Consider the following 20,631-nt stretch of genomic DNA (forward strand, 5'->3'; position numbering starts at 1 on the left):
TTGCCGCATTCTGGATTATTATAGTTTCTGGGTCACCTTCAAAGGTAGCCCCACGTAGAGCGCATTGCAGTAGTCCAAGTGGGAGATAACCAAAGCATGCACCACTCTGGCGAGGCAGTCTGTGGGCAGGTAGGGTAGATGGCCCTTGTGATCCCTTCCCACTAATTAACTATGATTCATGACAAATTATCTAAATTTTCTAATCAGACCACCTATCCTTTGCAGGATTGGCCCACTAGGATATTGTTGTTTTTTTGGCAGATGTCACCTCCATGACCTTTCCCCAGCCTGATTCCATTTGACACCTTTCCACAATACTGAGCTGATTTCCAAATTCAACTTTTTATATGTTTTTTTAAATTAAAAATGTGGTTTCATGTATAATTGTTGTAAGCTGCTCTGACGTTTATTAACTTATTTATTCATAAAAATATTTGCATGCTGCTGTGTTGTTGTTGTTTTAAGAAAATCAAAGCGGTTTACAGCAATAAAACATAAAAACCATACAGTAAAACTATTTAAAAGGTTTAAGACAGCTACCAGCTAACCCTTGCGGAAGGATGCATTCCTAATCGTAGGCCAGGAGTAATAGTTGCCCGCTGAAAGTTGCCTGCTGAATCTCTAGTGGCAGAATGTTCCACAGGACTGGGCCGATGACACTATTTGTTTGTTTGTTTTAAAATTTAAAATTTATTAAACTTATATACTGCCCTTCATCAAGAGATCCCAGGGTGGTTCACAGAATGAAATACAAGATAAAACACAAGTAAATAATTAAACTGAAACATCAAAACAATAACCACCCCCCTTGTTGTTGTCTTCAAGTCTTCAAGTCAAGTTTATTAAATTTGTGAGGTCCATGCCTTTACACAAAATACCATAAAACATTATTAAAAGATAAACAATAAAATTATAAAAGTAAGCTAAAATTCATGCCATGCTGTCCCAGCAAGGAAACTACCCAATAAACCCCACCATTCAGGGAAGAAGATATAGCAACAGGTTAGGAGAGCAATGGAAGGGGCCTCACCGTTTCATCCAGGAACCATACCCTAGTTTTCATAGCCACCTTGTTGTTGTCAAACGATCCTCACCAATTCAGGGAACAAACCACAACTCTTTGGTAGATGACCTCAATGCAATACAACTGGGATATAAAGATTCAGGCTTTTTAAATTAGCTTAAGAAACTTGAACCTGGCTCGGTAGTAGATGGGCAGCTTTTTTAAGAATGGTGTCACGGCAAGAAACTCGAGTCAACGGTCCGGCTGCCACGTTTTGCACCATTATTGTGAATGGCATTATAGAAATCTTTTTGTATGGATAAATGCTAACGCTGCTAACCACCACAATTGCCTTTCCCCCTCTGCTCTAGGCCCCCCAGAGCCCGGCGTCTTTCTGGAGACAGCGATTCCTCAGCGTCCTCCGCGCAGAGCGGCACTTTGGGAAGGCGGCACAATGAAGATGGCAGCAGCAACGGCCCAGCACTCAGGAAGGAGCCTGGGCGGCGGCTGGGCGAAGGGACCAGCCCTCAGGCCCACGCCAGCCCCAAGAGGCAGCCGGCCAGCCGCAGCCAGTCACGAGACTGGGTGGACTTGCCAAGGCCATCTCTGGCGCCCAGGAGGACTGAGGCGGAAGAACGCGGCCGCCCCCGGATGGCCAATGGGCACCTCAAGCCGTCCGTGCAGCAGAGCCCTCGCCCACGGGCACGAAGCCAGGGGAGGCCCAGCGGGGAGCCCACCGTTCTGGTCATCAGCCGAGGTAAGGACGGGCAGCACTCTTGGGTGCGGGCCGAAGACCCCAAGGAGAGGCCCGGGGGCTCTGGAAGAAGCACCCCCAGGACCAAGAGCCCAGCCAGGTGGGCGCCAGGGACGCCGGTGGGGTCTCGGAGCCCGGCGCTCACCAACCGCAGGGGGTCTCTCCCCGCCACGAAAACGACAGACCCCCGGCCGCGGACGCCGCCTCCCTCGGCCTGCGGGACTCTGAGGCAGAAGCAGCCAGCTTTGGGGGGATCCCGCGGGGCCACGAGGCAGCAGCCCCGGCCTGGCGGGAGCGGGCACTCGCAGCATCCCTCAGACAGTTTAGGACGGGAGCTGGAAGAACTGTCTCACACCTTCCGGACCCCTCTGCGCCTGGACCCCAGCCAGGAGCAGCAGCTGTTCCGGCGACTGGAGGAAGAGTTCCTGGCCAACTCCCAAATGATGGGCCTGGTGGTGGATGGGGAGCCAGAGCAGTTAGAGCCCCTGGGCCGGGCCTGCGACGGCCCCCGCCTCCTGCAAACCACCCCAGATCAAGGAGCCGCCGACTCGGCCTACTGCTCCTCCAGCTCGTCCTCGTCGTCCCTCAACTTCTTCAGCAAGTACGGCCTCCCAGGCGAGGCGAAAGACGAGCCCAAGAGGAACGCCACCTCCCAGAGGCCGGGGGTCCCCGAAGCGGGCATCACGGTGCCCCCCGACTTCCACAACGGCTCGGAAGACACCTGCGAGCTGTGGGACTCGCCAGTGCCTCTTGAGCAAGCCACGCGCTGGAGGAAGCCGGCTCTTTCCAGCTCCTCGGACGAGAGCAACTGCTACGTCTGCCTGAATGACCTGCAGGAGGTCCAGGAAGGGGCGGAGCTTCCCGAGCCTCTGACGGACAGCCCGTGGGGCATCACGGAGGCGGCTGATTCGGACCTGGGCTCTCCGCCCCGCGAGGCCGCAGAGGGGTCCGCTCCCTGCGAGGAAGTCGTGCTGCGCCCGAAGTCGTCCCTCAAGAAGCCTGACCGTGTGCCTTCCATCTACAAACTCAAACTGCGCCCCATGATCAAGCCTCGCACCGACTCCCAGCCGGACAAGACCCCTTCGAAAATCCCCACGCCCCTCAGCTACAAGGTGGCAGGGGTGGGCAAGTCTCCAGCAGGGGGCGCCTCGCCCAAGGGCAGCCCTTCCAAGCGCCCTCCAGAGCAGTACCGACCCTGGGCAGCCTTCCACAACGTCTTCGCCTCCCTTGTGGAGCCTTCCCACGGCCCGGCAGAGTCCGGGGTGGCCGACGAGGGCGCCTGGGCATGAAGGGTGCCAGAGGGCAACCGGCTGCCTCCTCTCTCCTTCCTGGCTGCTTCAGTTGCCCAGCCTTCCTTCCCCCGTCCCTCAGGCACTGTTCCTCCGGTGACCTCAATATTGCTGCTGTTCTGAACGGATTGTGTGGGTGGAGATGCCTTTAATTTCTAAGGTGGTTCTTCCATTGGGGTTTGGTTTTTAATTATGGCTGAAGAGTGGCATGGCTTCATAGCAAATTTGTGTGTATGTGTGTGTGTGTGTGAGAGAGAAGCTTTCAGGGGAAAGTCTTTGGACACTGGATAACACAGCGAGGAGCTTCTGACGTGGTCCGATATTCGCTCGCATCGGCCGTTGTAAAATTCTTTTGAGTCGGCTTTGATCGCCTTCCACCTCCTTCCCCAGTCTTCCAATTCGAGTAGCACTTTTGACCTCTAAACCTCTTGCTCCCTTCTCATGTAACCCCTGCCTCAGCTTTGACATCCTTGGGCAGCTTCCCCTTGGGGGTGTTTTAAAAAGGCGCCTTCCCAGCTGAGTGGACGCTATAGACCCTTGGGAGTCTTGCAGATAGTGGTGAGTCAAAGTGGGAAGGTGCTTAATGTGCACAGGATGGGGGAGGCCCCACACAGAGACTGGGGGAGCCTCTCCCCACTAGGCGAGCTGACAGCGTTTTCTGCAGATTATCTATTTTTTAAACGAGTCGCGCTTTTGGAGAGAGAGGGTCTCGCTGAAGTCTTGCACATGAATTCCTCTTCAGACGGACCCTCTCGGTGTCCTGGGATCTGGGCCATTAAGACTCCTGTCCCCTCAACCAGACCAACCCCCCTGCCTCCCCCAATGTACTGTAGGTGTGTTTAAATAATCTATGCATATTTATATAAATACAACAGAGTGTGTCCGCTCGCCTCCTGAGCGCTGCCTCCCGTATAGTGCCCGCCTTCCGACCCCACGAATGTAGCTAATTGAACTGACCTGCGAGCTCTCGGAACCCAGAAAGTAAAAAAAAAGAGGACAAATCATGTGTTTTGACTCTGTGCCTTTATTGCAGAAGTGTGAAGATGGGTGGATGTGAACCGGTCCCAGGTGTGTGTCTCTCCCCCCCCCCTACTAGAGGTAGGCAACATGTTGCCCTCCAGATGTTGCAGAACTGTCCCTAACCATTGGGCATGCTGCCCGCTGAAGTTGATTTATTTAATTTCGTAAAATTTACTGCTTGGTTGTTCAGCCACCCAAGAAACCTCAACGTGGTTTACAAAAACGATAAAAATAGTCATACAGACTTAACGACAATGATTTAAGGCTTTCGAAAAGTTAAAAAGCAATAGGCTAAAAGCAGATTAAAACTCTTGCCAACTTTCTAAACGGCTGGGTGGGGTTGTCTAAAGGAGAACATTTTTTTAGCAGGTGGCGAAAAGAATACAACGAACAGCCCCTGCCTGAAATCAAGAGGCAGGGAGTTCCCAAGGTGCACTTTCTTACAGATACAGAACAGGTATTACGTGGCGCATGTAAGAGTGCCAGCCCTGATGGGACCTGGGAGTACAACTACCTTTGGGTGGTAGATCAAGCATTGCCATTGGCTGAGATCCATTGCTCAAGAGCATTTGAGAGGACGTTATCACCTGATGCCCTGCCAGTCCCCCCCCCCGCCAAAAAACCCTGGCACCACAATTTGCAAGCAAGACATAACAAGGGACCTGGTTGAGGATGCTTTATAGATGGTCCAGTATTGCACCGCTGGAATGGGGAGCCCTTCCTTGGAGACTGTGTTAAACATGATCAGTGTCTTGCAAAAGAAAGGGAGGCTGGTGTAGAAGACCCTTTTGTGCTGTAGCCTCTGGCCCAGAGATGATGGTGGCAGCTTTGGAGAAAGGGGGCAAGGGTCCCTGAAACTCTTGAGCCCCCCACCCTGCAAAACATTTTCGGGGGGGGGGGATCAAAAGCAAGCCAAACACTTGATCCCAGCCAACAAGAGTTTGATGGGGTGATGGGGAGAATTGTGGCTTTTAACAAACGAGACCTTTTCTTCTCCCACTTGCCCTCGACTCCCGTTTTGTTTTCGCAACACACTAGTCCACATTAGTCACAACTGAGTGCAAAAGCAGCATTGGCCGTTGTCCCAGATTATGAATGAACGTGGCGTCAGCGATTGTGCTATTGGGCTGGTGGTGGTTGTGGCTTGTAATGAATTCCTGAGAAGGCAGGCAGACGTTGCGAAACTGGTTCCCTGGTCTTAGATAGGAGGACCCTCCCAGTTGTGTGTGTGTGTGTGTGCGCGCGTGTGTGTGTGTTTTCACAGACCTCATCGAAGCCTCTTGAAACCACAGCACGTCTGAGGCTTCCGAGGAGCAAACAGCTCCTTCAAGCGTTTTGCATGCAGAGATTTCATACAGGGAAAGAGGACGCATATTTCCTTGCGGCAAATCAAACCGTGGGCAGCCCCTAGCCCAGTAATGCCCACCCTGGCTGGCAGCAGCTCTCCAAGGTTTCAGGCAAGGTTTGTATCTCTCTTTCCCAGCCATACCTGGAGAAGCCGGGGATTGAACCTGCAGCCTTCTGCATGCAAAGCAGATGCTCTACCACTGAGCTATGGCCCAGCAGATGTCTCTGGAGCATCACATGGGACCACACAAAGGACTGGATCTCATCTATGAGGGCAGAAACAATCACCCAGCTAGCTGAGGTCAGGCCTGAGATGCTGAAAATCCACACGGCTGCTTCTCTGATGCTAGAAGTGGGCATGCAACTGGGGCCCTCTGTGCAAGAGCCCCAAGCCGAAGAATCGATCAGTAGGCTTACAGGACTTGGCCAGTTGCCTGAATGTTGTCCACACTGACCAGCAGTGGCTTTCCAGAGCTTGCAGGTTGGGGAAGCAGATGCTCTACAACTCTTGCTCTTGCTTCCTCCCTAAAAATAAATTAAGGTTCTAGTCCTTCCTGTTCTTTGAAAGGGGTGGTAGTGAATTAATTAGGAAACTGCCTTCTGCTTAGCCAGCCCAGTGGTCCACCTAGCTCAGTGTTGTCGACACTGACTGGCAGCATCTCTCCAGGGTTTCAGGCAGGGGAGTTTCCCCCAGCGATCCTGCCAGGGATGGAACATAGGGGCAGGTGCTTTGCGCCAGAGCCACAACCTTGGAAATTAGAGGGTCTGGCCTGTGCATTGTAAGCGAAGAGTGCCTGCTGCTTATTTCTGGACGCTATACTGGGACCTACAGCCATCAAGCCTTCAGCTGCCCACTGGGTCAAGGCTGGCTCCAGGTCAGAGGCCCCACCCTCTGCTGGGCTCACTCTTGAGCCAGTGATTCCCCCAGCAGCTTGGCTCCCTCCTCCCCACAACTGATTACCTGCCTGCAGTGATTGAGTCTGGGGATCCACCTGCTATCTAAAATTTCCCATTGTGTCTAAATCCTTCCCAAGCTAATGGCTGCCCCGTGGCATTGTGGGAAAATCAAAATGGCGGAGGGGCTTCTCAGCCACAGGCACCCGCCACCCATGACAGAAAACTGGGCTACGTGGATTTTGGCTCGATGGCACCCCAAAACTCCACTCCCCCCCTCCAAGGTGTTCATCGCACCAAGCAGAAACGCCCAGGGATTTCAAGGGGTTACTCCTGCAAACACAGCCCTGGTGGCCGAGATGTGGCCCTCAGCTTCCCACTACGGCTCCAATGTCCGAACCTCTTGGAAAGGTGTTTTTTTGAGGGGGGGCACCCCGTTGCAGAGGGTTGGGCTAGACGACCCTCCAGGCTCTGCAATTCCATTGTTCGGTGAGTACGCCCCCTTGTGGCCGGCAGGGTCTCCTCACATCAGGCTGCACCTGTTCCTGTGCAGCGCCCCCTGGAGGCGCATGGCAGAGTGGTTGTTCCTGCAGCCTCGGGCCAAGACGCTGCAGAGGAGCTCCTTGAAGAGGAGGATGATGTGCCAGTTGAACTTGGCCGAGCACTCCATGTAGCCGCACTTCCAGCTCTTCTTGACCAGCAGCGAGAGGGCCCGGCGGGGGGAGAAGCGCTGGCGCTGCAGGTCCCGCTTGTTCCCCACCACAATGATGGGGGCTTCGCCACTGCTGCTCGCCCTAGGAGAGGAAGAGGAACTCCAAGTTCATAGAGTAGAGAAAGAAGGTCGGAGCGATGCACAGACCCCAAACCTACAGGCTCTCCCCAGCCTGGGGCCCTCCAGAAATTTTGGACCATAACTCCCATCAGCCCCTGCCAAGTGGTAGTACAAAATGGCCCTGCTGGCTGGGGCTGTTGGGAATGGTAGTCTAAAGTAGCCATGCTGGCTAGGGATGATGGGAATTGTAGTCCAAAGTGGCCCTTCTGCCTAGAGATGATGGGAATTGTAGTCCAAAGTGGCCATTCTGCCTAGGGATGATGGGAATTGTAGTCCCAAGTGGCCTTTCTGCCTAGGGATGATGGGAATTGTAGTCCAAAGTGGCCATTCTGCCTAGGGATGATGGGAATTGTAGTCCAAAGTGGCCTTTGTGCCTAGGGATGATGGGAATTGTAGTCCCAAGTGGCCTTTCTGCCTAGGGATGATGGGAATTGTAGTCCAAAGTGGCCATTCTGTCTAGGGATGATGGAAATTGTAGTCCAAAGTGGCCATGCTGGCTAAGGATGATGGGAGTTGTGGTTCAAAATGGCCATGCTAGCTGGGGCTTATTTTCCCCATGCAAATGGCTGTGGATATTTGAAAGTGGGACTGGGCTTCTTTAAGGCTGCAATCCTAACCCCACTTACCTGGGAATAAAACCCACGCTGAGTTCAATAGTAGGACTTCCGAGTAGTCACGTTGCACCACCAGATGAGTGGTGGCGTGTTTACTCAGAAGTAAATCCCACTGAATTCCCCGAGACTGATCCATACGAGAGGTGGGTTGAAGACTGCAGCCTCACTCTGGAGGGAAAAGCAGCTTTCCTGATTCTGTGCTCCCCCCGCCCCACCGCCAAATCCACCCCCTCCTCTCCCATCCCTTCTGCTCACCTGTTCTCCTGGATCTGCTGACGGATCATTTTCACATACTCAAAGCTTTCTGGGCTGCAGATATCATACACCAGGACGTAGGCATCAGTATTCCTCAGCCCTCGGGATTTCAGGTCTGACCACTCCTGGTGGGCGAGAGGAAAAGATGGGGAAAGCTGGTGCAACGAAAAAGGGACATTATCACTCAGCTGCATTGTGCAGAGTCAGGCCCATGGGTCCATCCAGCTCACTATTGTCAACACTGACTGGCAGTAGCTCTCCAGGGTTTCAGAGAAGGACCTTCTCCCAGCCCTATTTGGAGATGGTGGGGATTGAACCTGCCTGCAAAGCAGAGGCTCTGTCACCGAGGTACATCCCTGTCAAATTTGTATCCAGATATAGAACAGGTAGGGAACCATTTTCATCCTGATGCCAACCTTCTCAAAGTTAATGATAACAAAAATAGCTATAATAACTTATATTACTACCACTATTAATTACATTTATTCATTTCTTGCCCCACTTTATTTTGTAAGTATGGAGCGAGTTCATAAATGTATTACAGTGGTACCTCGGGTTACAGACGCTTCAGGTTACAGACTCCACTAACCCAGAAATAGTACCTCGGATTAAGAACTTTGCTTCAGGATGAGAACAGAAGTTGCGCAGTGGTGGAGCGGGGGCAGCGGGAGGCCCCATTAGCTAAAGTGGTCTTCAGGTTAAGAGCAGTTTCAGGTTAAGAAAGGACCACCAGAAAGAATTAAGTTCTTAAGCCGAGGTACCACTGTATTATTATTATTTACTGAATTTATATACCACCCTATACCCGGAGGTCTCAGGGCGGTTCACAGAAAAGATCAACATAAAAGCCACAATATTTCAAAATAAAAACAACAACCCAATGACACCCCCCCAAAAAGAACTGCATTTTAAAAGGGTATAGGATGTCCATCAGGTCAACCAAAGGCCTGGTTAAAAAGGAATGTTTTTGCCTGGTGCCTAAAGGTGAATAATGAAGGCACCAGGCGAACTTCCCTGGGGAGAAAATTCCACAGATGGGGAGCCACTGCAGAGAAGGCCCGTTCTCATGCTGCCATCCTCCAGACCTCTCGAGAAGGAGGCACATGAAGGAGGACCTCAGAAGATGATCTCAGGGTCCAGGTAGGTTGATATGGAAAGAGGCAGTCCTTGAGATATTGTGGTCCTGGGCCATTTAAGGCTTTATAGGTCAAAACCAGCACTTTTAATTGGGACCGGAACCTAATTGGTAGCCAGTGCAGTCAGACCAGGATCGGTGTAAATGATGCCGAGTACTGTGTCCAGTTCTGGGCACCACAGTTCAAGAAGGACACTGACAAACTGGAACGTGTCCAGAGGAGGGCAACCAAAATGGTCAAAGGCCTGGAAACGATGCCTTATGAGGAACGGCTAAGGGAGCTGGGCATGTTTAGCCTGGAGAAGAGGAGGTTAAGGGGTGATATGATAGCCATGTTCAAATATATAAAAGGATGTCACATAGAGGAGGGAGAAAGGTTGTTTTCTGCTGCTCCAGAGAAGCGGACATGGAGCAATGGATCCAAACTACAAGAAAGAAGATTCCACCTAAACATTAGGAAGAACTTCCTGACAGTAAGAGCTGTTCAACAGTGGAATTTGCTGCCAAGGAGTGTGGTGGAGTCTCCTACTTTGGAGGTCTTTAAGCAGAGGCTTGACAACCATATGTCAGAAGTGCTCTGATGGTGTTTCCTGCTTGGCAGGGGGTTGGACTCGATGGCCCTTGTGGTCTCTTCCAACTCTATGATTCTATGATTCTATGATGCTCAAACCGTCTTGCTCCAGTGAGCAACCTGGCTGCTGAATTCTGCACTAGCTGAAGTTTCCAAACCATCTTCAGAGGCAGCCGTACATATAAAGCATTTCAGCATTATAACCTTGAAGTTACCAGAGCATAGACAACAGTAGTTAAGCTATCCCTGTCCACATAGGGGCGTAGTGGGGCCAGCAGCCAAAGCTGATGGAAAGCACTCCGGGCCACTGAGGCCACCTGAGCCTCGAGCGATAGCAAAGGGTCTAGGAGTACCCCCAAGCTACGAACCTGCTCCTTCAGAGGAAACATAATCCCATCAAGAGCAGGCAAGTTCCCAGCCATCTGGTCTAGACATAAAATGTCTTAAAGGAACTTATGATTCTGAAAGCATACTGGGAAAGTTTCAAACAACATCAAAAGAATAAAAGCACATGACAGTGGACACTCGGATTGCGAATGTGATCCGTGCGGGAGGCACTTTCGCAACCCACAGCGCTGCGTCTGCGCACATGAGGCTTGTGATTAGGTGCTTCTGCGCATGCTTGGCCACCAAAACCCGGAAGTAACCCATTCCGGTACTTCCAGGTTTTGGCGTGTCCGTAACCTGAAAAAACGCAACCTGAAGTGTCTGTAACCTGAGGTATGACTGTATTTATGTTAAGTGCTCATCCTGCAATATGATAGAAAAGGACAAATCCTACCCCACCCTGCTAAAAGATGAACACAACAGGCTACAGGTAGGTAGCCATGTTGGTCTGCCGTAGTCGAAACAAAATTTAAAAATTCCTTCCAGTAGCATGAAAGCTCATACCAATAACAAACTTAGTTGGTCTCTAAGGTGCTACTGGAAGGATTTTTTAAATTTTGTTTCAACAACAGGCTATGGTGTTATTGCACCTTATCATTCCAATTAAGAACCAACTGCCTGGGTCAAGAGGGCCATTGCCCAGTGCCTAAAATTTGATGATGACAATGCCAGGCAGGCACATTTCTCTGGAGAAAGTATTCTGCAGCCAGGGGGCCACCACCCTCCCCACCTCCACCTGCATGTGTCAGTGGTAAAAAGGTAAAGGGACCCCTGACCATTAGGTCCAGTCGTGACTGACTCTGGGGTTGCAGCGCTCATCTCGCTTTATTGGCTGAGGGAGCCGGCGTACAGTTTCCGGGTCATGTGGCCAGCATGACTAAGCAGCTTCTGGCGAACAAGAGCAGCGCATGGAAACGCCGTTTACCTTCCCGCCGGAGCGGTACCTATTTATCTACTTGCACTTTGACGTGCTTTCGAACTGCTAGGTTGGCAGGAGCAGGGACCGAGCAATGGGAGCTCACCCCGTCATGGGGATTCGAACTGCCGACCTTATAATCAGCAAGTCCTAGGCTCTGTGGTTTAACCCACAGCGCCACCCGCGTCCCTTGTGTCAGTGGTAGGTGGAGCCAGAAGCAAAAGTGGGCAGGGCAGTATCTTGCAGCAGCAGCACACCGCCTCCCCAACTTAAGTCCATCTCCATCTTTAGATCTCCCTTCGGTCTCACCTCCTGGAATGCTTTCCACCACAGGCAGGGCCTCCACATCAACTGAAGTCAACTGTGAAATGCAATTAGCGGCTCGCTGAAGCTCAGAGGATGGGATGAAAACCAAAGCGTTTATTTTTAACCCAGATAGTAATAATGAAACACCATGAAACTGGGGAGCCAGGAGCGCTGGGGGCCGATCACAATCATGTCTTCTTTTCCTGAGGCTGCCACTCATTTCTGGAGCCTGAACATTTATTTCCAGTCAAGGAGATCATCTCCTGAAGGGTCCCTGCTCTGCACACCTCAGATGAATGTGTCATGGAATTCTACTCAATATTGACCCAGAGCAGATTCCAATGTGTAGTTAGTAAAAAGTTAAAACACGTTGCAGGATACCCAAAAAATAGCCCAGAGGCAGTTGTATTTCATCCAGCAGCGCTTTAATGCTACTGAAGGCAAATGAGCATAATGGTCACAACAACAACAACAACAACAACAACAACAACAACAACAATAATAATAATAATAAATTTTATTATTTATACCCCCTCATCTGGCTGGGTTTTAGGATTGGCACTGTCCATAAGAAATCCAGTTGCAGCAGACTTAACTTAAACTTACTATAACTTATAATAAGTCTAAACCTTAACACTAAGCATACTACGTACAGACCACCACACCAGAAGGAAAAGAGATAGAAAGAAAGAGAATCCCAGGCTCCTTCTGCCCTTACTTTTATAGTCAGCATGACTTTGACAGAAAGGATGAAAGAACCAGTTTCAGCCAGCTGTACTCAGCTTCTCTGAAGGTATAACCCAAACGTCATGAACCTTTTGTTTGCTTCTTTCACACAGAGAAGCCTCCAGAACCCCCTTGAACTAATTAGAATAGGAAAGATCACGTCAGATCAATACTTTCTGCACTAAGAAATGCAAACTGTCAGAACGGATGTCAGGGAACGTGGAGCCTCTGCTTTTGGACGAAGGGTTTATTTTATTTCTTTATTTCATCTACATCCCACCTTTTCCTCCAAGGAGCTAAAGGTGCTATACATGGTCATCCGCCTCCTTTAATCCCCACAACAACCCTGTGAGGTAGGTTTGACTGAAAGGCGGTGATTGGCCCAAGGTGGAGATTTGAACCCCAATCTCCCAGGTCTTAGTTCAACACCACAAAGGCTCTTGTTCAGGACTATATATTTTTCAGACCTGTGTGTGTGTTCATTCCCCTCCAGGCAACTTTCCAGCAGCCACCCAATTGGTGGGCAGAGCAATGGGGGTGAATTTTACCTTCGTACAGAAGGCTAGTTTCTACGAATGCTCGCCCACCCCCCTCTCTGCCCTCCATCTAGGAAAGCAAAAAGCATCATCAGAGCTCAAGGGCACATTCCAGCCTTGCAGAAACTCTCAAGGAGGGTGCAAAGCAGGGCTGGTGAAGGGGCGTGGCCTGGAGAGAGCAGGTGTGGCCTGGTAAGAGTCCCAAGGTCCAGATGCAGAGGTCTGAAGGTCCACATTTGACCTCTGCATCTAAAGTCCCACATGCCTAAATTAGATCAGTATCATAGTGTTACACACCACATTAAAGGTAAAGGTAAAGGTAAAGGTAAAGGTAAAGGTAAAGGTAAAGGTAAAGGTAAAGGTAAAGGTAAAGGTAAAGGTAAAGGCACCCCTGCCCGTACGGGCCAGTCTTGCCAGACTCTAGGGTTGTGCACTCATCTCACTCTAGAGGCCGGGAGCCAGCGCTGTCCGCAGACACTTCCGGGTCACGTGGCCAGCGTGACGAAGCTGCTCTGGCGAACCGGCACCAGAGCAGCACACGGAATGCCGTTTACCTTCCCGCTAGAAAGCGGTACCTATTTATCTACTTGCACCCGGGGGTGCTTTCAAACTGCTAGGTTGGCAGGCGCTGGGACCGAACAACGGGAGCGCACCCCGCCGCGGGGATTCGAACCGCCGACCATACGATCAGCAAGTCCTAGGCGCTGAGGTTTTACCCACAGCGCCACCCGCGTCCCCACACACCACATTAATCTCCATTAATAGTGTGAAATCCCAGGGGCTGCAGACACACTTAAGAGGGTCTGTATTCCCTTTTGGGACAATGAGGCACAACAGAGGCTGTGGTGTCTTTAAGATATATGGTTTTATATGTGCATACATATACATATACATATACATATACATATACATATACATATACATATACATGAAGGTAAAAACGGGGGCGGACCCCTGGACAGTCAAAGGTGACTATGGGGTTGCAGCGCTCATCTCACTTTCAGGCCAAGGGAGCCGGCGTTTGTCCACAGACAGCTTTCCAGGTCATGGACCAGCAGGACTAAAGCGCTTCTGGTGCATGGAGGACTATGACAAGTGCCAGAGCGCATGGAAACGCCATTTACCTTCCCACCACAGTGGTACCTATTTATCTACTTGCACTGGCATGCTTTCGAACTGTTAGGTTGGCAGAAGCTGGGACAGAGCAACGGGAGCTCACTCCGTCGCAGGGATTCAAACCGCCAACCTTCTTAATTGCCAAGCCCAAGAGGCTCAGTGGTTTAGACCACAGTGCCACCTGTGTACACACACACACACACACACACACACACACACACACACACACACTGCTATTTTTCTAGAAAAAGAGGTGCTGGAGCTCACCACAAACTCCTCCCTTGTTCCCCACCTGAAAAGGGCTGGAGCTGAGCTCCAGTGAGCTCCAGCTGGGGGCGGAAAGGGCTCTGCATATATACAACCTGCACCTAGATGAGGGGATTGTAGAGCAGTCACATCCTACGAGGGTCTGGCTTCCCTCATAAAGGCAGCATTGGATTCAAAGGACAGCAAGAAGCCCCCTTTTGTGTCTCTGATCTAGGGGTTCCTGAACCTTGCTTCTGCCAGGCCTAATCGAAAGGTACGGTCTCCCTACAGTTCCACCTCGTTTTGTCCGCTTAGAATTTAATTCCCACATCCAAAACCCCTCTCCCTTCTCTCTCACTGAAACAGCCACCTGCTCATCTGGAACCAATAACCGACCTTTGTCACGCTGTGGCCAAAACATCTGTAGAGCACGTGACAAAATAAGCTCGCTTGCAATAGGGTGTTGCTCATGCCCCATAATTACACAATAGGAGCTTTGCTCGATGAGGCCAATGGCCATTCTAGTCCAGCATCCTGTTCTCACAGTACTTAGCCAGATGTTTTAAGCAGGACCCAAGCCCAAGAGCAACTCTCCTGTGGCTTCCAGCAGCTGGTATTCAGAAGCATCACTGTCTCCAACCATCTTGGGCCATCGCCGTTTAAAGCCATTGTGACATCTGGCCACCACTGCTCCTGTGGCAGTGAGTTCCATAGTTTAACCAGGCAGGGGTTGGACTAGATGACTCTTGGGGTCCCTTCCAACTCTACCATTCTAGGGACTTTCTTTTATCTGTCTTGCATCGTCCAAAATTCAGTTTCATTGGATGTCCACCAGTTCTAGCATTATGAGAGAGGGAGAAAAGCTTCCCCAATATCCACTTTCTTTAGGCCAACTTGCCTCTCACGGGGAGGAAGTAAATAGACATGAGGACTAGTTCCATCTTTCACCTGCATCTCATCTGCGATGCTTTAAATGTGCCTGACCCTAAAGAAAGCTTTCCTGTTTTTGTTCTCACCTCCCATCTCCCTTATTTTCTGTCTTCTTTCAATTCCACCCACATTCTGCATCTTCAGAACTGGCCTTCCACCAGAACTCGCATCTTGCCCCTAAGTGAAGATGGGTCATCTGCCGGGTGGGTGTGGCTGTGCGGGTTAGCCTACATTTTCATCAGCAGCCAACACAAACTCTTCCCTTTGGCTTACTATTTAAGGATTCTTAAAAGCCAGAGCGGGGAGATGGGAAGCTTTGAGAAACAGCTTGAGTGTTGGAGGAAAGTGCCAAAAATTGAAGAACCAAGTTAATTTCACCCCCACCCCCCTTTCTATTACATTATTTTTGGACCGGCAGTCAAATCCCACAGACATGAAGAGAACTGTTGTTACTATTTCTGCACAATTTTGCCTCATTCTGCTAGCTATGGGGGAGATGCAATGTGAGCATTGTAAGTCCCACTTGGCTGTCTCCTTTCAGCTGCACATCTGGGTTCCAATATTTCACCAGACCAAACTCACACACTTTCAAGCCAGATTGCAAGGGCAGCGGGGACTGGGGAGATGTTGTGCCTGTGAGCATCATGCCTCCCTGCCTAAGCCAGGCAGAAGGGTGGCGCTGTGGTCTAAACCACTGAGCCTCTTGGGCTTGCCAATCAGAAGGTCGGTGGTTCGAATCCCCGCAACAGAGTGAGCTCCTGTTGCTCTGTCTCAGCTCCTGCCAATCTAGCAGTTCAAAAGCACATCAGTGCAAGTAGATAAATAGGTACCAATGTGGTGGGAAGGCAAACGGCATTTCCATGCTCTCTGGTTTCTGTCACGGTGTTCCGTTGCACCAGAAGCACTTTGGTCATGCTGGCCACATGACCCAGAAAGCTGTCTGTGGAGTGGACAAACACCAGCTCCCTTGGCCTGAAAGCAGAGATGAGTGCCGCAACCCCATAGTCACCTTTGACTGGATTTAACCATCCCGGGGTCCTTTACCCTTTCTTTTCCCCCCGTGGGCTTTAGGAAGGAGGCACCAGGCTTTAATTATTTAATACTCTAATTTTCCAGGAGCATTTAAGGGACTAGCCTAGTCCTCCTGGTCCACTGACAGCACACCACTGGTTGCAACAAATTAAAATAATAAAACCAATTGCAATCAGAAGAATAAGGTGGGTCCTGCACTTCAAATGTCAAAGGCCTGGGTAAAAGAGATGCATTTTCAGCATATGGAGAAAACTGTACTGTGCAGGTGCCAAGACACCTTCTGCGGAGAGGGAATTCCACCTCTTAGGAGCTCCCACAGAAAATGCATAAGGACTAGAGGCATTAATTGTTGTTTGAAAATGTGAAATGTGAGATAGTCGAAAATCATAATGGACACGTCTATCAACAATCTTCTTTAGCCTGGGTCCCTGGAGTGGAATGTCCATGTTCGGAGGCAATGTGAGTTGGGTTCCAGAAGATGGTGACCAATGGCATCCTGCCATTTCCCGCTTCACTCCAGTGGAACTGCTGGATATGCACTGTCCTAAATATGGACCTGACTTACATACAGCAGAGCACAGGGCCTTGGTGTAAAATCAGACCTAATGCCTTGCAAGGAGAGTGGAGTTCTCCAACTCACCCAGCCAGCTAAGCAAGCACATTTTACCCTGCCTCACAGGAGAGTTTAGGAAAATGCTTACAGCAAACCTTTCCTGACCTAGGGCAATCCAGGTGTTGCGGACTACAGTTCCAATTAGCCCTGGCCAGACATGAAGGAACGTGTTACCTAACAACATCTGGTGGGCTTGAGTTTGCCACTCCTGGGAAAAAACCACAGTGTTAAGTAACAAAACGAAGCAAGCTTGGGTATGCTGTTCCAATGGTAGAGGTAGAATATAACTGTGGTAGCTGGTGGCCATTAATTGCCTTATGCCCCCATGAATTTCTCTAATCCCCTTTTAAAGCCATCCAGGTTGGTGGTCATCACTCCCTGAAAGACTCCCTTCTTCCCTGCAGACCCTCTTAGGTGCTAAGACTGGCAGAGGGAGCTCTCTTGGTTGCTGAACTGCCCTCCGGAGCTGTGATGGGTGGCCCAGGAGAGGGAATTCTGTGGGGGCCTCTAAACTGTGAAATTCCCTCCCTCCCCACAGGGGTGCAACTGGCACCTTCATTAGACACTTTTTGGTGAATGCTGAAGACACACCTCTTCGCCCTGGCTTTGGGTACTTGAGGTGTATCTTTCTATGGTCTGCCTTATTTCTGCAAGTGGTTTCAAATGGTTTTCAATATTGAGCTTTGGTTATTAGGGTGAAGGGCAGGTAATTAATTAATAATCATATGGTTGATGCACTTTGATTATTGTTTTTCACTAGTCTGGCTTTATTACTTAGTATTTTATAATGGTGTTTTAAAATGTAAGCCACCTTGAACCCTAGCTTGGGAGAAGGGTGGGATATATAATATAATAGTAAGTAATAATAATAATACGTAGAGTGAATCCCCTAGCTGAACAACCCACACCATATTTCCATCCTACCTAACAGGAGGGCCCCAATCCAATTAGAAAACGAACCAATCTGGCCTCAGCACAGCCACACTGTATCCCACAAGTGATCTGTTGTTCACTTGTAGAATTCACAAGCATAGCCAAATATATTCGGGGGGATGAATTTGGGTTGAGTTGTGGGAGGGTTTTAATAAAAGCCCACCTGAGAGCTGTTTGCTGGGAACGCCGTCAGGTAGGGAACATCCATAATCTTCATGTCGTACATGTTCCCGTTGAAAACGACCGAAGGCCGGTAGGTACGGCGGCGCTCAGTCGAGCTGTAAGTCTCTGTAAAGTCGTGGTACAAGAACTGACGGATAATGGCCGTTTTGCCCACCTTCGGGGCTCCCAGGACAGCCACCGACAGAGTCTCCACCATCGTCTTCTTTCAGGACCTTGGATAGTTCCCAAACTCCCGTCCCCCGCAAGCAATCGGAGGAGAGAAGTGTATTAATCCAGGGAGACCTCTGAAGGCGTGGGGGCTGTCTCGGAAGGCGCCCACAGGGTAAGACTTTAGGGCAGAGGCCCGGGGCCCCACTCAGCAGCACTAGTAGAAGCCCTCCACCCCTCCACGCAGCGCTTTAAAGTAAGTGAAGTAATACCAATTGCCCATTAAAGTAGGGGGGAGGCGGTGACACCATGAAGTCCAGAGTCTAAAATTAGTTCTCTGCACCACTGGGTTGACTTGATGTTGACTTCAGTCGCTCCTCACAGTAAGACATCAGATCCGTGCCGTTGCTTTGAGCCGCAACCCCGCTCACTTCCTTAACGGACCGATTACTATTAATTCATTATGACTGTTGTTTTGCTACTCCGAAAGTCCCCCGGGTCTACAGTCGCTCAGCTGGGTTCTCCTAAGCTCACCTCGTTGAGGGTGGCTCCTCCTCAGCCCGCCTCATCTAGTCTCTCCTCCACCCAAGATCAAAAAGTCCTCCCCCCGCCAACCCTTCCAAGCTCTTCTCAAGTTTGCGTCAATCGAGCTGCTGTCCCGGGAACGCAGGCTGCCGGCTGAGCCGCCCTCAGGTAAAGAGATTTCACGATTCACTGGAGAGATGAACTCACCGAGTCGAGAAAGGGAGAAAGAGGCGACCGGAGCTTGAAGGACAGCCGCTCCGGGATGCCTGGTTGGCCAGCCTGGTCCCCCAACTCCATCCGAATCGAGCTGCTTTGAAGGGCAGCGCGTGTGCCAGCAGCGAGCTGGTCCTCCCCACTTTTTCTGCTCTTCTAATCCAATTGAAAAGGAAGGCGAGAAGTTCCCCCAAATATTGGAGGAGGCTGGGAGACTGAGACGGACAGCTGTCACTCCAGATCCAGACCCGCCCGGCTCAAGATCCTCGCTCCGAAACGGCGCTCAACCTTGAGGAACGGGACGCCAAGCCAGCCTCTGCCCCGCTGGCGCGCAGCCGGCCGGGCATCGCTGCTGCTGCTGCCTGCCCGGCTCCAGCGGCGCCCTCCCGGCCCTGTCCTCATGCTGGACCCTCGCCTCGCCTGCGGATCCCGTCCGCGGCTGCTACCTCTCCTTTCCCGGGCGCCGAAGATGGAGCGGAGCGCATCGCTCCTCTTTCAGCACCCTGGACAGAGCACTGCGGTGCTGCGCGCCCGCCTTTCCCCGCCGCTGCCCGGAGTTCCAAGCTGCGGCAGAAGCAGAAACCCGCTCTATGCCTACTCGGAGAGAGGTCAAGCACGTGAGAAGGGCGAGGCGGGGAAGGAAACGCGCGGGTTCCGTGTGTGTAGGGGAGAGAGCGAGCAGGGGAGGCGCCTCTGCCTGGTGGAGGCTGGAAATCTGTCGGTTAAGCAATCCAGCGCGGGAGAGGGAAGGGTAGGACGACGAGCTATGTGGGAAGAGCGAGAAGGAGCGGGGGTTTGCGTTGCATCTTCTCTCTCTCTCCATCCCGCCCCCCTCCTCACTTCCCAGGGATGCAGAAAATGTGACTTCATAGTTCGCCGCTACAATGCAGCCTTTCCTTATCCAGACGCGCAGCAGAGTTCAACTGAGGAGCAATCTCAAGGCATCCGAGTCTCTTTTGTGGAGCTGCCCGGGTCCTGGGGCGTCCCTTCTAGTAAGGAACGGAAGGGAACGTATAAAAAGTTGGCTTTCTCTTCCGAACTTAAGTGTACGAAATGGTGAGTCATCCGGCACTTCCCGGAAAAGGCTCGAGGTCTTGACGAGCTGCAAATGTACTGTATTTACACTTAATGTGACTACGAGGCAGGTGATTTGAAGAGGGAAAGATGGGTAATTGATTGACGGGCCTCATTCACATTCCAGATGGGGGTGGGGTGTTTTCACAAGCAAGGAGTATTATAATTATAATGAACGATAAACATTTGTTTGTTTGTTTGCTGTTGTTAATGACCCGCCCTTCACCTCAAGGTTCCGGGGCAGGTTGCAACAATCAAAACACAATACAGTGGAACCTCGGGTTAAGTACTTAATTCGTTCCGGAGGTCTGTTCTTAACCTGAAACTGTTCTTAACCTGAAGCACCACTTTAACTAATGGGGCCTCCTCCTGCTGCTGCGCCGCCGGAGCACGATTTTTGTTCTCATCCTGAAGCAAAGTTCTTAACCCGAGGTAATATTTCTGGGTTAGCAGAGTCTGTAAACTGAAGCATATGTAGCCTGAAGTGTATGTAACCCGAGGTACCACTGTAGTGAAAACAGCTTAGAATCGCAGGAATAAGCTGTGTCTCGAAGAAAGCCAGGGTGGTGTAGTGGTTAGAAGGTAGGACTAGGACCTGGGAGATCAGGGTTCGAAATTCCACTCAACCATGAAGCTCACTGGGCGACCTTGGGGGCCAGTCACTGCCTCTCAGCCTAACCTGCTGCCTCGTAGGGTTGTTGTGGGGATTAAATGAGGAGAGGGAGAACTATGTACATTACATTGAGTTCCTTGGAGAAAAGTTGTGCTATACTGTGAATGAAATAAATGTACATCAGAAATGTCAAATTGTCTAAAATGCATCCCTTAGTGAAGGTTGTAAATACGAGGGGGCAACTGATCATGATTCATTTTCACCTGAAGTGTACCAGCCAATGCAAGCACTGTACTTTAATTTATTTTAACATTTCTTTTTACTAAAAGAGGAACACCACCCCTCCCCCGTTTTAAAGAGGAGCATTGTGATCTGCCAGGGAAATTGGGAATTTTAAATTTGTTTATGTTGTCATTATTTG

The 20,631-nt window shown here is 50.7% G+C and overlaps 2 protein-coding genes across 3 annotated transcripts in view; one reads left to right on the forward strand and one right to left on the reverse strand.

Annotated features, from left to right (window-relative positions):
* The window catches only part of GAS2L1 (growth arrest specific 2 like 1), a 50,091-nt gene extending 46,041 nt beyond the window's left edge, over positions 1 to 4,050 (forward strand). Inside the window, exon 6 of the mRNA XM_081174785.1 lies at positions 1,375 to 4,050. Within this exon, the coding sequence (XP_081030911.1) occupies positions 1,375 to 3,046 (1,672 nt within the window). The 3' untranslated portion in view covers positions 3,047 to 4,050. The remainder of the gene's footprint in view (positions 1 to 1,374) is intronic.
* Positions 4,051 to 4,958: 908 nt separating this feature from the next.
* RASL10A (RAS like family 10 member A) lies at positions 4,959 to 20,262 on the reverse strand. Of its 2 annotated transcripts, none has more exons than XM_081175193.1 (3): positions 17,619 to 20,262; positions 8,009 to 8,163; positions 4,959 to 7,101 (listed from the first exon to the last, which is right to left on the reverse strand). In XM_081175193.1, exons 1-3 carry the CDS (start codon positions 17,832 to 17,834, stop codon positions 6,831 to 6,833), a joined length of 642 nt encoding a protein of 213 aa, XP_081031319.1. In that variant the 5' UTR covers positions 17,835 to 20,262; the 3' UTR covers positions 4,959 to 6,830. The 2 variants fall into 2 exon arrangements, with proteins under 2 accessions (XP_081031319.1, XP_081031320.1); XM_081175194.1 differs by having other exon boundaries at positions 8,009 to 8,133; positions 17,619 to 20,257.
* Positions 20,263 to 20,631: the final 369 nt, after the last annotated feature.

Source organism: Podarcis bocagei (assembly GCF_964188305.1).
Source record: "Podarcis bocagei genome assembly, chromosome: 16".
In the NCBI taxonomy this organism is placed as follows: Eukaryota; Metazoa; Chordata; class Lepidosauria; order Squamata; family Lacertidae; genus Podarcis; species Podarcis bocagei.